The sequence below is a fragment of the Chroicocephalus ridibundus genome, chromosome 1 (genome assembly GCF_963924245.1).
Source record: "Chroicocephalus ridibundus chromosome 1, bChrRid1.1, whole genome shotgun sequence".
Lineage (NCBI taxonomy): Eukaryota > Metazoa > Chordata > Aves > Charadriiformes > Laridae > Chroicocephalus > Chroicocephalus ridibundus.
This window is the reverse complement of record NC_086284.1, coordinates 199,942,241-199,958,373: the sequence shown is the minus strand read 5'-3', so window position 1 is coordinate 199,958,373 and position 16,133 is coordinate 199,942,241. Positions and strand designations below refer to the sequence as shown.

Genomic DNA, 16,133 nt, shown 5'->3' with positions numbered 1-16,133 from the left:
TGGACCACGTTCCTCCGGCTCCCCCCGCCTCCGCCAACCAGCGCCTGTGGCTGGAGCCTGTGTGGGGCTGACGCGGAAATCTGAATGGAGCTCGCGGGCCGGTTGCTACGGGGGCCGGGGCGGGGCCAGCGCGCTGTGCGCTGCCGGCGCTGCCCTGGCTGAGGCGGGCTCGGTGCGGCGGCTGGGCCGGCCCCGCTCCCCGCCGCTCCCCACGCCATGGGGCCCGGACCTGCGTCTCGCCCGGGCCGGCCGCCGCTGGCCGCGGCGCTCTGCGCTGCCCTCTTGATGCTGCTGTTGTTGCCGCCCGCCCTAGGCGCTGGCGATCGGCGGCGCCTAGCGTGCTCCACCTGCCGGGGCATCGCGGACAGATTCAACCAGGTGGGCGGCGGGGCTGGGGGACGGCGGCGGGAGGCCTTATTGCGGGGCAGGAGGCGGCAAGCTCCCCGGCCGCGGGGTCCCGCCGGGCAGCCTGAGGCGTGGCGGCAGCGGCCCAGGCCGCTCCGCGGGGGCAGCCCCCGGGCGGCGGGGCGGCAGCGGGTGCGGAGGGGTGGCGGGCCCGCCGCTGGGCGGCCCTCCGCCTCCTGGGCTGCGCTGCGGGAGCGCTGCCGGCGGTGGAGCCGGCGGACGGCAGGCGTTTGCGGCCGGCCTCGGTGACGGTCCTTGGGTCGGCGGGTTACGGGGCTCCCCAGGGATCGCTGTCAGAGGTGTTCTGGTGCCGGCTGTGCTGGCCGTGGCACTCCATGAGGGGTGCTGATGGAAAACATCATCCCCCCAAAATTCTGCCTGTGCTGCCGCTTGCAGCAGGCCTGCGCTGTGGCACAGCAAATTCGACACAGGCAGCGAGGGGCTGCTCCGGCTAGTGACAGGTGCTTACCGCTGCCTCTGCGTACGTTCACCCGTGTAGGCGCGGTGGATGTGCGGAGAGTTTGTGCGAGGTGCCGGGCACTGGCTGTGGCTCGGGGAAGCTGTGCTGGGCACGGTGAATTATCCTGTTGTATGGTTTAAGTTACAGCATGGTGGCGAGTGGGCTAAGTACTGTCAAAACTCGATGAACTAGAGGTCCTGATCAACTGGTTAATAAAGTTCCTGAAAACTTAACGGAGAAGGGTATAAAGTTTCATATATGTGTGTTTTTTTGATGCAAATGAAGACTCTAACAAAGCCTCATTTTATACATTATGAAAATTGAGTCATGTTATGCTATCACCTACGCTTTCTTACTTCTCGTGTATGAGTAGCAGTTTCTTTCACTGAACAATTTGATCAGAAACTTCAGAGCTTTACTGAAGTTTCTGCACAGCGCTTTTCACAATTTTCATATAAGCATGCACTATTGCCCTTCATTTTTGTTAGAAACAAGACCTATGTAACTTACATTCTCTTGGTACTTTTCATTTGCAGGGATTAGCGGATACAGCTAAGAAGAACTTTGGTGGTGGAAACACTGCTTGGGAAGAGAAGACACTGTCAAAGTATGAGTCCAGGTAAGCTGTCTCAGTACTTCTCATTCGGCTATGTTTTGTGTCCAGTGTGCGTAACTTCACCATACTGGTGTTTGTCTGGAACTTAAATATTGAATGTTGCAGCTAAAGTTTCACGTGCCCAAGCCTTAAAGACTTATTGACTAAAATATAGTAGATTACAGTGTAAAGTAAAGATTACAGTAAAGACTGAAACCTTTTATTAATGCCTTTATTTGTCATGCTTCTGAAAACAACAAAAGTTAATATTGTTATTGGTCATAGTATTTTTTTTTTCTATTTACCCATTAAAATCCCAAAATAATGATCTTAAATAATGGTCCGTAGTTAATTGTTTGTCTTAAAAGGTGTGGACTACTGCAGTACTTGTTTAACAATTAAAGCAGTGTCTCCTACCTAGTCATCACTATTTCAGTGCCAAACAGAAAACTAGAAGAGGTGCAGATTACTGTACTCTTTTGTAGATATGTTTGATTGCTGAGCAAAGTGATGTGATGTTTTTCTTCTGAATTTCAGATTCACTTTTTCATCTTAGTTGGAGCACTGAGATGTAAGGATGGGATTTCTGAACCTCAGTTACTGTGAGCTTCATGGGCCCTGTATAAGATAGTAGCAATACCTGAAATTTATTGTTCAACATAGGAGAAAAATCCTACATTCCAAATTTGCTGGGAAGCTAAAAATCTATCAAACCTACAATCTGCAAACATAATAAATTCAAGGAAGCCAAAGTGGTTCTTGTGGTCATCCTTCTAATTTTTTTTTGGTTAAAGTAATGTTCATTAGCTCTTGATTTTTGATGTTTGCTTTGTTTTGGAACTAATTCAGAGTGCACCATAAACTGATGTGAGTATTCCAGGCTAAAGTCTTATCTTTTCTGTCATTCAGAACTGGCTGAATGGCAGAGCTCAGAGGTTTGTGATCAGTTGTGCAGGGTCCTGTTGGAGGCCTGTAACTAGTGGTGTTCCCCAGGGGTCAGTACTGGGTCTAGTCTTGTTCCATACATTCATCAACAACCTGGATGAGGGGACAGAGTGCACCTTCAACAAGTTTGCCGATGGTACAAAACTGGGAGGAGTAGCTGACATACTAGAAGGCTGTGCTGCCATACAGAGAGACCTGGACAGGCTGGAGAGTTGGGCAGAGAGGAATCTAATGAAATTCACCAAGGGCAAGTGTAGGGTCCTGCACCAAGGGAGGAATGGCCCCATACACTGGTACATGTTAGGCGTTGACCTGCTGGAAAGCAGCTCTGTAGAGAGAGACCTGGGAGTGCTGGTGGACAACAAGTTGACCATGAACCAGCAATGTGCCCTTGTGGCCAAGAAGGCCAATAGTCTCCTGGGACGTATTAAAAAGACCGTGGGCCAGCAGGTGGAGGGAGGTCATCCTCCCCCACTACTCTGCCCTGGTGAGGCCACATCTGGAGCACCGTGTCCAGTTCTGGACTCCCCGGTTCAAGAAGGACAGGGAACTACTGGACAGAGTCCAGCGGAGGGCTGCAAAGATGATCAAGGGATTGGAGCAGGTCTCTTATGAGGAAAGGCAGAGAGACCTGGGTCTGTTTAGTCTGGAGAAGACTGAGAGGGGATCTTATCAATGCTTATAAACATCTAAAGGGTGGGTATCAAGTGGATGGGGTCAAACTTCTCAGTGGTGCCTGGGGACAGGACAAGGGGTAACGGGTACAAGCTGCAACACAGGAAATTCCAGCTCAACAATGAGGAAAAGCGTCTTTAAGGGTGGCAGAACACTGGAACAGGCTGCCCAGAGAGGTTGTGGAATCTCCTTCTCTGGAGGTATTCAAAACCTGCTGGGATGTGTTCCAGGTCAACCTGCTCTAGGTCAATTGCTTTGGCAGGGGGGTTGGTCTAGATGATCTCCGGAGGTCCTTTCCAACCCCTACCATTTTGTGATCTTGAGCGGTATCAAATGTTTAAATTAAACTAATGACTTTCCTTCTCTGCTTGTAGTGAAATTCGTCTTGTAGAGATCATAGAGAATCTGTGCGACAGTAGTAACTTTGAATGTAACAACATGGTAGAAGAGCATGAAGAACATATAGAAAAATGGTGGTTCAAACTGTAAGTATCAACTTTTTTTGTGGAGATCTTTGTGTGGATAAGTTATCTGACAGGATGAACTACGAACATTAAATCTTGTGTCTGAACAATAGCACTAAGGGTAATTCTTCATTATCCTTCAAGAGTTACCATTGGGTACAGCTGACGTTCAGGCTGACTTTTAATAGCATATGCCACTGTACAGTGTTCTTTTTTATTTTCAACTTGGGAAGTGTTGCACCAAAACATCCGGTCTGGCTTCTAGTCTATTGTCTAGTCAGTTATCAGTGGAGTGTTGGGTCAAACTAACACTGGAAAACTTTGGGGTTTATTACCCTTTTTGTTTTCCTTGGTCGTGAAACTGCAAGGGACTCTGGTTCGTGTGGGTTTTTTGTTTGTTTGCTTTTTTTTCCTGAAACATTATTTTGTCCTCCTGTCAATCAAAAAACAGTTGATACTAATAAATTTAGCAGTTGGATCTCTTGAGGGTGGTGGTGTAGCAGTTGACTTTTCTACCTGACTTCTGAGCAAGCCTGCAATTTCTGTTACAACTGAGACTTTCATATACCACTATAAAATACAATTAGCGCAAGGATGGTGTTGTAGCATTTAAATATCTTAAGACCTTTTTTTAATTCCAAATCGTGTTTCTTCTAAATATTTTTTACTTCTTTAGATTGTCAGCACTGCTAGTCAGCTAGAATTCAATAGAGTGAACTACCATTATTACCACTTCATCACTGGATACGGATTTTTTGATAACCCACTTGGCTCTTAATGACTGCTTTATCCGTTTACTTAACTATACAGGATTGTGTATACATTAACATGCCAATTGAAGGGAGGGTAAGCTATGCAACCCAGAGTAAACTAGCTCATTCTCTGAAGCTGTCTTAAATTGGCAGAACTGCAATAAATGGGTCTTAAACTAGAGAATTAGATCAGTTGATTGGTGCATTTGATTAGCTTTTGACTCCTGTCCTTTAACCTACAATATCAAAATGTCATTCAGTTTCTGTGGTAGTTTCCAAAGACAAGTTCTTTGTCCGTGGATATTTTCTTCACTAATCGTGACGTTACATGCGGTACTCAGTAGATTTACTTTTCGGGTCCTGAGCCTTGGAGTTAATACAGTGAGGCATAATAGTTTAGAAAGAACAGCTGCACGTGCCTCAGTAGTTGCTAAAGACTTCTGCCAGACTGCGGAATTTACCTTTCCTTTATTAAAGGTTTTGAGATATCGGCATGATACTGAGATCTGTGAATTGTCATTCAGAACTGTAGTAGTCCTCATGCTTGCTTGCAAAATAATACCTATGATTTTATTGTTAATTGCAGGTATATTCTAATGCTAGAGTAGCACATAATTTACTTTTTAATATTAAAAAAAATCCTTCTAAAATAATACTTGATTCATGCTAAAAAAGAGGAGAAATTTTAACAGGCACCCTGTTGTGAAGTCAGGCTGTCAATAATTTGAGGAAATGTTTATAATATCTGTGCTGGGTTATCTTCTACATAGTTGAGATAAACATAGCAGTTATCTTGAAGAGGAAGACATAAGTAAGACCATCTAAACTATATATAAGCCTTCACTAAAAATAAGGTGGTTAAAAAAAAAAAAGGGAGGGAGTGTATCAAGATGATATTAAGTGATTTCACATTTTTCATAAATATAATTATAAAATTTAAGTAGCGTCTGTTAATAGTATTGTAGTTTAAAAGGTAAATTCATCTCAAGTTGGAGAACTTCTCGAAAGTGGTTCCTGAAATAAGATTGTCTTCAGAACAGGAAAAAAATAGTTTTAATCTGTCACGTGTAATGGATTACTCTACTGCACTGTGCAGGTTCAGTTGTGTAAATTGTCTTTTAAAGGATCTTCATTCTTTTTATTAATAAATGAATGTCTTTCATATACAGAAAGAAGAAGTATCCTGATTTGTTTAAATGGTTTTGCATAGAAACAATAGAAGTTTGCTGCCCTGCTGGAACTTATGGACCAGATTGCCTTGGTAACTTTTCATTTGAAAAATACAGTAGCAGATAAGTTTTTTACGCATTTGTTTCAGTCTTTCATAACATGGGCAGACACATGAAGTATGATATTTTGAGACAGCAGCTGCTGAGTATTACGTACCTGCCTGCTGTCTGATAATAAGGTAGCTGCCTCATGAACATCCTGCTTGTAGAAAAGTCTTCCAGGCAGGAAGTAATGTAAAAAGCTATCAAGGCTACTTAAGTGTGCAGAATCCATCTGATCTGATGCTCACATCCACACCTGACCCACTTAAAGGCTCTCTGTGACATCAAGTCTATTGTTTAGGTGGCCTTTCAGAAGCTGGGTAGACAACAGTCCTTGACTAGTTTCAAGAGTAAAACAGCCAAAACACTGTTGAGGATTAAATTAAGAAATTAACAACTGAGGATTTGTTTAAAAGGCAATGGGAGAAATTGGATAAAAGTAAGGTCTTTGATGCAAAAGTGTATCAAGATATCAGGTGTATTTTGGTCCCCGAAGGTTGTATAATTTATAAATTTCTAAAACCTTGCACCTTGTTAGAGATCAGCTTTGGCCTCATATTGTTAAAAATGAGGTGCCAATTTCCAGTATTGATCTAAATGATTGCTATTATGTTTTTTTCCGCTGCAGTATGAGCATTCTTAGATATCCAGAATAAATAAAGATACCAATTTTATCCATGAAGGAAGCTAGGAAAATAGATAAAATTCTAAGCCATGGTCTTTACCCAAAATTACATTTATAACTGAACATTCCTGGAGATTGTTTTGAGTTCCTCTTATACGTGAATAAATTACTGAGCATTCCTTGTTGCAAGCCTTTTGGTTGCTCTCAAGGTAAAAAATATTTTGGAAATTGTATCCTGTTTTAGTGTGACAATTTTTTTTTTGTTTTTGTTTTTTTACATTTTACTATCTGTGAAGAGGGAGGGACTTCAGGTGCTTGTGTCTGAAAATAGGAGGTTATTTTCTGTAACATCTGGTTTATATTTTCGATCCTTTTTAGCTTGTCGTGGTGGATCAGAAAGACCTTGCCATGGAAACGGCCACTGTGACGGTGATGGTACCCGAGGTGGAGATGGCTCGTGTAGCTGTAACAAGGAGTATACAGGAGATTTTTGTTTGGACTGTTCTAATGGTTACTTCAGTACCTTGAGAAATGAGACACATTCTGTTTGTACAGGTAATGAAGTCTTTGACACGTGCTTAGATCTTTGTCTCCTTTCTTCAGTTTTTGTAAACAAAACTAGAAACAATTTAAACTGAGAAACATAAAACCAAAAAATAATCCCTCAGCTGTAACCATAAATGACCTGTCAGTCAGTTTGGTGGAATTCTAAGGATTTGCTCAGCCATCCTTCCAGCCAGCCCTTGATTTTTTTTAATTTTTTTTGGTGTGCTTTAATTTAAGAAGTAGAATTCGTCTTTGTCACAAGGGAGGCAGGAGAGAGGAGCAAGCTTTGGGTCCCCATCTCCCCCCACCCCCGTCAAGTACCATACAAAAATCTTGAGCTGCAGTTGCTGCATAATGGACTACTTTGAAAGCTAGGTTTTCCTCAGGTCTCAGATAAGCTTAGCTGGAGTAAATGGGCATGCAAACAGCTGATCTGTACTGTCAATTACATAGATTCCAGTTAAGTATGTCTAAGCTTAATTTTGAAACAAAGTCAGGTCATAGGAATAAACTTTTTCAGTTGGTCAGATTTTCATCTCTTTTACATCTTGAATGAGATACTGCAGCAATCCTGAGCGTGGGGTCGAAGAAGATTGTTTTTAAACGTTATGGTGTTTTTTTATCTGGCTGTGTAGTAATTCTTCCGTACGATATGTTTTATATTACAATATATAACATACATGTTATATTGCATTTTGTATATGCATGTAATATATATATAAAATATAATATATATTTTATATATAAAAATATATATAAATTTATATTATAAAAAAAATATATATAATGCATATACAACTGGATTTCTTGTATGTTTCCTTGTGAAGTTCTTGAGACGAGTATCACTTCACACATTGCTCTTATAGCTAGTTGCAAATGAAGTAGTCTAAAGATCTGTTAGGTGGGAGTGCTGAGTCTGTGCCGTCCCAACCCTGAGCGGCTGAGCAAATTTTACCTTCTTGTTCTCCTCACAAATATTTCAGAAATCGGACCTGCCAGTTCTAGTCACTAGAACTTCATGTCACTGTTTTAAGTGGTGTAGATGACTGTAATTGGGTTTGGCTTCCTGGGGTTTTGGGGGTTTTGGTGTGGGGGGTTTTTCGTTGCGTTTTTATGGGGGTTTGTTTGTTGGGATTTTTTGTAGGAAAGAGCTGCATTTTTTGGTAAATGATACCTCCATAAAGTCAAGATTTAATCTCGTGAATGGCAGAGCCAAGCTACTAAAATATGATAGCTTCCAGTAAATCCTAAATAAGGTTTTCTTTGAGAATTTGTGTGCCCAAATTTATCTTGGAGTCTGCCAACAAAGCTCAGATTGTAGTTTTCTTTTATCTCAGCCTGCCATGCTGCCTGTAAAACTTGTACTGGTTCAAGTAACAAGGACTGCCAAGACTGTAAAGAAGGCTGGATTAAAAATGAAGAATCAGCTTGTGTGGGTGAGTAATAGGAGGTAGACTTCAAACAGGTTTTGCAGCAACGTTGGCTAATGAGATTAGATGACATCACATCGAGTTTTATAGTATTTTATGGAAGTGTTCTGTCAGTTTAAATTTCTGTAGTTTGTAGTCTCTCTCTTCCTAACTCGTTTCACACTGCAGGAAAGCAGTATTTCCTCCCCACCGATCCCCTGATGATTATAGTTGTCTTTATCAAACTGTTCACTGTGTATCTTTTTAGTTTAGTGGAATACAGATAGCAGCAAGTGGGGTGTTCCTTTTAAGACATGTTTTTTGTGTTTATTTGAATGCTAAGCAATGCCCTGCTCTTGATTTAAACTATTTCGTAAACTACTGGAAGATTCCTGTCATCTTATCTACATATTTTGTAGTAGTTGCACAATTGTCTTCACATTACTGTATGTTTGTAGATGCTCAGCCCTAATAGAGTTCAAACATTTCACTAAAAGCCAGCCATACTAACTTTTTCTGGTGCTGTGGAGAAATACCAGGAGGTATCAAGCTCAGTGCTTCCAATAATCTCTTACCTGTTTCTAGCTTAGCATTTCTCTTGGTTTATGAGGAAATAGGTATGGAACACTTGAAAAAACCAAATACTAAAAATACTCTTTCATGCAGGACTGCACTAGGGGGAGAGTAACACATTCTGTTTAACTGGTTGTATTTGACCAGTTAAAGACCCTTAACATAATGTCTGGAAACAGTATCTTAGAAGTTGTGTGAACACTGCTTCTTATGAGAAGTGGTAATGACAACTAAGATTTGAATTACAGCTACTGCAATACCTGTTTAGGCAAGTGTTGAATGCTCCAAGAGGGTTTTTAAGATGCTCCAGTATTGTCTTCTGCACAGCTGTTTTTTTCCAAATAATCAATGTAACCAATCAAGTATAAATTAATTAAGTAATCAGTAGGAATGATGTCTGCAGCAACAGGATGAGATGGACAGTAAGGGGACTGAAATAGCCTTTCTCTGTCCATTTTTTTTTTTCAGTTGTGAGTACTGTTGTGCCCTTTCCTTGAATTCACAAGATTAGCATGTTTTAACTTCCCAGGTACAGCTGGTTTTCAGCTTGACTGGTCCTAATCGTACCTTGGCTTTCTCCAATTTGCTTTGTGTAGAAAACTAAGCAGTTATGTGTGTGCATTTGTGTAATTCTTTTTTTAATACTTTAAAAAGTTCCATAGCGTGGTAATACAGGAGTAGAAAAGTCAACAGTATTCCAGAAGAGCAGTCTTTCTGGTTATTTGTTATGCAATTTGCATAAAAAGCATAAATGCATGCAAAACACTGACTTGAAAATGACAAGGATGGCAGGTATTCTGGAAGCTTTATTTAATTTTATCTCTTGAATTTCTGATGCATCTGTTAATGTCATCAAAAAACATCTTCTGAGGATCAGTTTTTGACTTGTTAATATAAGTTTAAGCTGAACATAGCAGTATATAAGTTACCATGTTACTTTTTTGTTTAACATACTGCATATCTGATCTTAAACTCATTGTAACAATTACTCTCAATGCGGCCAGTTTAAGGTCATAGTTTCTGTGGTCCGGTTCTTTTTCTCAAAGCATAGCATTTAAGTATTAATCTTGCTATTTAATAATGACTTATTTTAGGTAACTTGTCGCTTTTTATCTTTCAGATTTAGATGAGTGTGCTGCTTCTCCTTGCAAAGATCACCAGTATTGTTTAAACACAGATGGATCTTTCTCATGCAAAGGTTTCTTTTTGATCTGCTGTTGTACTTTAACACCTAGAATCCTAATTTAATGTTAGAGATAATACTAGAAAGGATATGATACGAAGCACTTAGTACAGTACAATGTGGACTGGTCCTTACTGGGCATGGGGAGGATGAGGCTTTAGACCTCTTGTATGAGGAAGGCAAGAGATATCTGGTTATTTCTACTCTGCTCTCGTGAGACCCCACCTGGACTACTGCGTTCAGCTCTGGGGCCACCAGCATAAGAAGCACATGGACCTATTGCAGCGAGTCCAGAGGAGGACCACGAAGATGACTGGGGGACTGGAGCGTCTCTCCTATGAGGACAGGCTGATAGAGTTGGGATTGTTCAGCCTGGAGAAGAGAAGGCTCCGGGGAGACCTTATAGCAGCCTTCCTTAGGGGGCCTACAGGGAAGATGGGGAGGGACTCTTTATCAGTGAATGTAGTGATAGGATGAGGGGTAAGAGTTTTAAACTGAAAGAGGGGAGATTTAGATTAGATCCTCGGAAGAAATTCATTACTATGAGGGCAGTGAGACACTGGAACAGGTTGCCCAGGGAGGTTGTGGATGCCCCATCTCTGGAAGTGTTCAAGGCCAGGCTGGATGGGGCTTTGAGCAGCCTGGTCTAGTGGGAGGTGTCCCTGCCTGTGGCAGGGGGGTGGGAACTAGATGATCTTTAAAGTTTCAAACTCCCAAACTTTTCTGTGAATCTATAATTTCTTGTGTGGGTAAGCTGACTGCCTTTAAGGGTGTAACTTTAAATCTCAGATACATGAATTCTTATGCTTGCAATATTTTATCCTTAGCATGTGATGCCAGCTGTGTAGGTTGCACAGGGGAAGGTTCTGACAAGTGTAAGACCTGCGCATCTGGATACATGAAGGAAGATGAAAAGTGTACAGGTTGGTGGGTTTAGCAGTACGTGGTAGAACACCAGTTAGCTCACTTGCGTTTGTCTGCTTCAGTTTTGAAGCCTATCAAAATGAATCCAGTCATTCTGGTATTAGCAGCAAAGACTTTCTTTATAACTTCCTTTATATTATTGAGTTAATATGCATGGCAAGGCTTAAAGGCGAAACACTTCTGCAAAACGAACAAACTCTTTTATGATGGGTTCAGGAAACAAATACATGAGTCTCCTGTCAGTTATCTACTACTTCATTAGGAGTGTGCATCTATATTCATTTTGTAACGGAAAGGCAGGGATGCAGTGTGGATTCTGTTGTCTTTCTGTTAATTCTTTGATGTCCAAGTTCAAATGATACTAATTCATAGTGAATTATAACATGTGAAATGATAGTAAAAAGAGTGAAATTAGAATTTCTCTGTGGGGAAGAGCAGAAGGTACGCACGGTTTTAAGTAGCTGTTAACCATGATGATGTCGTATTTACAGGCTCCCTTCCCTTTAGTCGTACCTTGATGGCGTCAGTAGAAAATGACTATGGGAAATCTTCAGTAGGTTAAGACAAGTGCCATTGCTTAATTAATTTCCCCACAAAGTGACTTGCAAAATATTAAAAAAACCCAGTACTATCTGAATAAATTTGAAACATAGTCAAAATCATGAAGAACTGTAACAGATGGCTTTAACAGAAGTTAAAAAGTTTAACAGTGGACTTTTTCTTTCCCTGTCCTGTCTCTAGATATAGATGAATGTAGCCTTCCTGAAAAGGTCTGCGTGAAAGAGAATCAAGACTGTGTTAATACTTCAGGTAGTTACAAGTGTGTATGTTCAGAAGGGTTTGAAGATAAGGATGGAACGTGTGTTCAAACTGTAAAAAAAGGTAAGTGGCTGTTTTAAAATAAGCTGTATCAACAACCTGGAGGTGTCTTTCTGACTAAGGGTCTAGTTGCTTGTAAACAATATCTGAAGAGGGCATGCAAGAGCGCTGGAGAGGGACTTTTTACAAGGGGATGTAGTGATAGGACAAGGGGTGATGGCTTCAAACTGAAAGAGGGTAGATTTAGATTAGATATTAGAAAGAAATTTTTCACTGTTGAGGCACTGGAACAGGTTGCCCAGAGAAGCTGTGGATGTCCCATCCCTGGAGACATTCAAGGCCAGGTTGGATGGGGCTTTGAGCAACTTGGTCTGATAGAAGATGTCCATGCCCAGGGCAGGGGGTTTGGAACTGGATGATCTTTCAGGACCCTTCCAGCCTAAACCATTCCATGATTCTATGAAATTCTTCTGTATAATTTGTCATCTTCCTGCAGCTGTGGTCTGCGTCAAATAGTTTGTGGTGTAGGCCACGTTCTGGCATGCATGTTTTCTTGCTTAAAGATAGTGGGTTTTTTAAATGTCCTGTTCTTGTGTTAATATTTTTTTTGCTTAACACAAGGTTGTGTTTGTAGTTCACCTAAGTCATGGCTTCCTTACATAAAGTGAACTAGCAAATTACCACTATCATAAAAAGGAGGTCTTCTTCCTCCTCGCTTTTTTCCTTTATTGTTAATTCTAATGACTTAAGGATTTATCTGATTGCATTCAAGCTGCATCAACTCACTGAAATCTCAGAAAACTAAGCAGAATTCTTTTTGCTGGATGAGCAAGCTGAACTTGTTTATTTTATGATCACACAAGTGTCAGAGCTGGTGTGAAGGTGAATATGGAGAAGATGTCCATCTTGCAGTAATAGGGAACCGTTTAGCTTGATTTAAGCTATAGCTTCAGTCAAGAAATTAAAGTGTAATTTGCTCTAGGATGTATGACATGTTATGGACAGAATTATGTTCATTAATATTTCGTTACTCTGTCTAGACTTTTTTTTACTATTCCAAAGTGGAAGACAGGATTATTTTGCAATAAAGGGTGTAGGAGAATAGATGAAAGACACTCAATTTCATACCTTTATTTTCTTTTTTCTTCTTAGCTTCTTTGTGTTTGTTTTTTGTTCCCCCTCCCCCAAGACTGCTTTTTCATCTTGTACTAAAAAATTGTAAAGTTCTATGCAGTATTGCTGCTCAAGGCTGAAGGCCGTTCAGTTCAGACCTTATTTATACTCTCAGTATTCGAAGTTATTAGTCCTTTAAAATCAGTTATGTACTTTTCCTGTGCACATATTCAGGATACCAGTTACTATGGTTTTTTTAATGTGGCCTGACATTTTATGAGAGTAAAAGCAAAATGAAAAGTTGACAAATTGGCTTAGCTTTTTTCTTAGATTAATGCTTTTGCCAATGTAATAAAATTGCTCTGCTTTGTTTGAAGGCTGTTTTAACGTCTGCACCGAGCAGTCTGCACTGTAGAAAATAATTCTGAGTAATACTTGCTTTTTGTTTTCAAATACCTTATTTCTTCTAATAGTTCATATGGAAAGGAGAAAGTTCACTGTGAATAGATGAAAATAAAAGTTTAGAGTAGAAAAAAGCTGTGCTGCTTTTATCTTCCACTAACAATATCATACCAGTTTATTTGAAATATTTTGTTTGCAACTAGGAAAAAAAATAATTTATAAGCTTTGAATAGGAGGATAGTGCAAGTAGCTTTTCTATATGGCTTTATTGCTTGTCTGATCTTGATAAATATGTTTATTTGGGTTCCTCTTTAAACAATTCCTAATATAAAAAATTATATGGTATTTTTAATAATTAATTTCTATTCTAATTATGATACTTAATTTCACAGGAGAGGAAGCAGAGAGTGAAACAACTGAGTCTTCACCTGCTGGACACGATGACTTATGATACGCATTCAGAACCAAAAGACATTCCTATCTGAAGTTTTAAATTATTGGACTAAGCCCCTGTAGCTGACATACTGTGGAAATGGTATTAAATATGCAGATTGCCATTAAGATTTTTTTTTTTAAATGGTGACTTGATAAACTGCTCTTTAAGCTGCATTTCTTTATTCTTAAATGCCACTTTTTGTATAATTCTTTAAGAACAACACTCTAGATGGGTAAGTATAAAATTTGAATTAACATAACATTGTACCCAGCAATTGTAAAGAATTTGCAGGTTTCTCATCCTAGTGCCTACTGAAAACTATCACCATTTGGAAGGACTTAGTTGCACTTCATAAATCCAGAAAAACTTAGACTAAAGCTTGGTGTTTCTTGACATGTAAATATTTCTGTAACTGAAATACGGCTTTTAGAAATTGTCAAAGGGAATCTCTTCGGGGAGAAGCACCGTTTCCTCAAACAAAGTAGAATGCATAATACTGCATTCAATAAAAGTTTATTTTGTTGGAATGTGCCTTCAAATTTTTAAGATGTTAGTACCTTGCTGTGTTGTCATGTCTATTTTTCATTTGGACAGTGAAAAAAAGAAAAAACAACCCAAAAACTACAAACAAAACCCACAGACAAACAAAAAAAACCTACAAAACCCCAGAACCTTGTAAGCACTGTATTTCGGTTCAGCACTGAATTCTGGCACTCAGTCGTGCTGGAATATGGGAGGGAAAAAAACAACCCACAACACCAAAACCAAACAAAAAAACCCCAAACCCTCAAACAAAAAAACAACGTCCCCCTATACACACACTTTCCTCTGAAGGAAGAATTATGTGAAACAGCTTTCCAAAGGTAGGTAGACAAGTCTTTCTTCCAGGTACTTGCATTAAGTATGTAAACTAGTTTAGACAGTGATGAAAAGTAAGTTTAGGTAATGCCTGCACTTGGTGGCTCACAGTTGTTGTATGGGTACTCTCTAGGATTGATGAATACATGACTTTCACTACGTTCTACTGCTGCATGTAATAGCTTCCTGTCCTTTTCAGAGCAACCATACTGCAGTTAATTTCTCTTGATGTTTCCCATGCCATTTCAGAGGTAAAGCTAATATGCAGAGCATAGGCACAACTTCCTGTGTGTTGTCCCTAAGCTTAAAAGCCAGTATAAGAGCTAAAATTGGTATATTCTACAGGACCATCACAGCTGTAAATAAGCTAAGGACCATCCAGGTGCAGTATTTCAAGCTCTGATGGAAGTGAGTAAAGTTTGAAATACATTGAGGTAGTGGATACAGAGAGGCTAAATGGGGATTAAAGAATACAGCTGAAAAGGGCATCATTTAAGCTTGACTTGAAGTTATAAACAGTACCGTGAGGTAAGTGGAAATAAAAAGGGTATGAATAGGAGTGACCTGTTGAGCAGCGAGGGCCAAATACCTTCTCTATACTCTGAAGACTTCTTTGTTCAGACTAATTCACAGTTCAGTTTGTGAACGGTACATGTAGGATTTGTACGCGAATATCATACAAAAAAGGATTCTGTTGGTTTCTTGTGTTTAAAGCTGTCTAAGATGATCTTGTGAGCAGTAGTTTAAATACCCAATGGTATTAAAGTATCTGTAACAGTTTTCCTTAAGTTATTTTTCTTCAGCTATTATACCTAGATGTTTCTTAGTTTGCCAGTCTGAGAATGAAAACTTTAGTGCTTTTCCAGCTGTAATTGTGAGATGGGCCTATATGCCACATATCTTTCAAGTTGTAGGGTAGGTGTTGTGTTTAATAAGTGCTAAATTAACAGAAAGGAAAAGTAGTCATTTGGAGAGCAGAGGGAATACAACTTGGCGATCTTTACGGTTTTTTAGTACAGGTGTAGCCAGTTATGGTAATATTAGGCCTTAAGGATCTTACAGGAGTGTAGCTTGTCTTTGCTGCTCAGTCATTGCCACTTAACTCCCCGGTGTTCCAGGCAAGGGTCCTTGTTAACAGTAACATGAAACGTCAGTTCTGTTTAGAAACTACCGTCAACTCGTACTTAACAGAATTGTCTCTCCAGTACAAACTCTTCTATTAGTGTTTCAAACCTGAAATAATTCTTCTTCATATGAAGAAGAACTTGCTGTTCTGAGTTCGCTTCAAGTTATTTGGGACTGGGGGTGGGGGGGCAGGGGGGATGTACCTGATGAGTTTCTTAAATGCTTTGTGGAAGCATTTGCTTTCTATTTCCTTCCCCTCCAAGCTCTGGATGAAAAGCCCTAACTGAGTTGGTCCTAGGTCAGCTCAGCTCTGGGATGAGGTAATGACAAACAAAAACTGCAAGAATTTGTTTTTGTCCTGTGATAGAGAGGAGAAGCTCTAATGTTTTAGCTTTCCATTACCACAGTAGAATCACCAGAGTGTTGTTCCCTGGGAAACATATGGATGTGGTACCTGGGCATTAGGAATCACTAACACCTTTTTCCTCAATCCTCCCACTCCCCTGCCCCTCAGTTATTAGCACCTGTTGCTCTGCATTAAATTAGTGTGGAT

At 40.3% G+C, this 16,133-nt stretch overlaps 1 protein-coding gene across 1 annotated transcript; it reads left to right on the top strand.

The window, feature by feature from the left end:
- Nucleotides 1-70: 70 nt before the first annotated feature.
- CRELD2 (cysteine rich with EGF like domains 2) lies at nt 71-15,199 on the top strand. Its single transcript, XM_063323352.1, has 10 exons — nt 71-378; nt 1,402-1,484; nt 3,455-3,565; nt 5,466-5,557; nt 6,571-6,747; nt 8,076-8,174; nt 9,841-9,918; nt 10,731-10,826; nt 11,569-11,709; nt 13,554-15,199. The coding sequence occupies exons 1-10, from the start codon at nt 217-219 to the stop codon at nt 13,610-13,612; spliced, it is 1,098 nt and encodes a 365-aa protein (XP_063179422.1). The 5' UTR covers nt 71-216; the 3' UTR covers nt 13,613-15,199.
- The last annotated feature ends 934 nt before the right edge of the window (nt 15,200-16,133 follow it).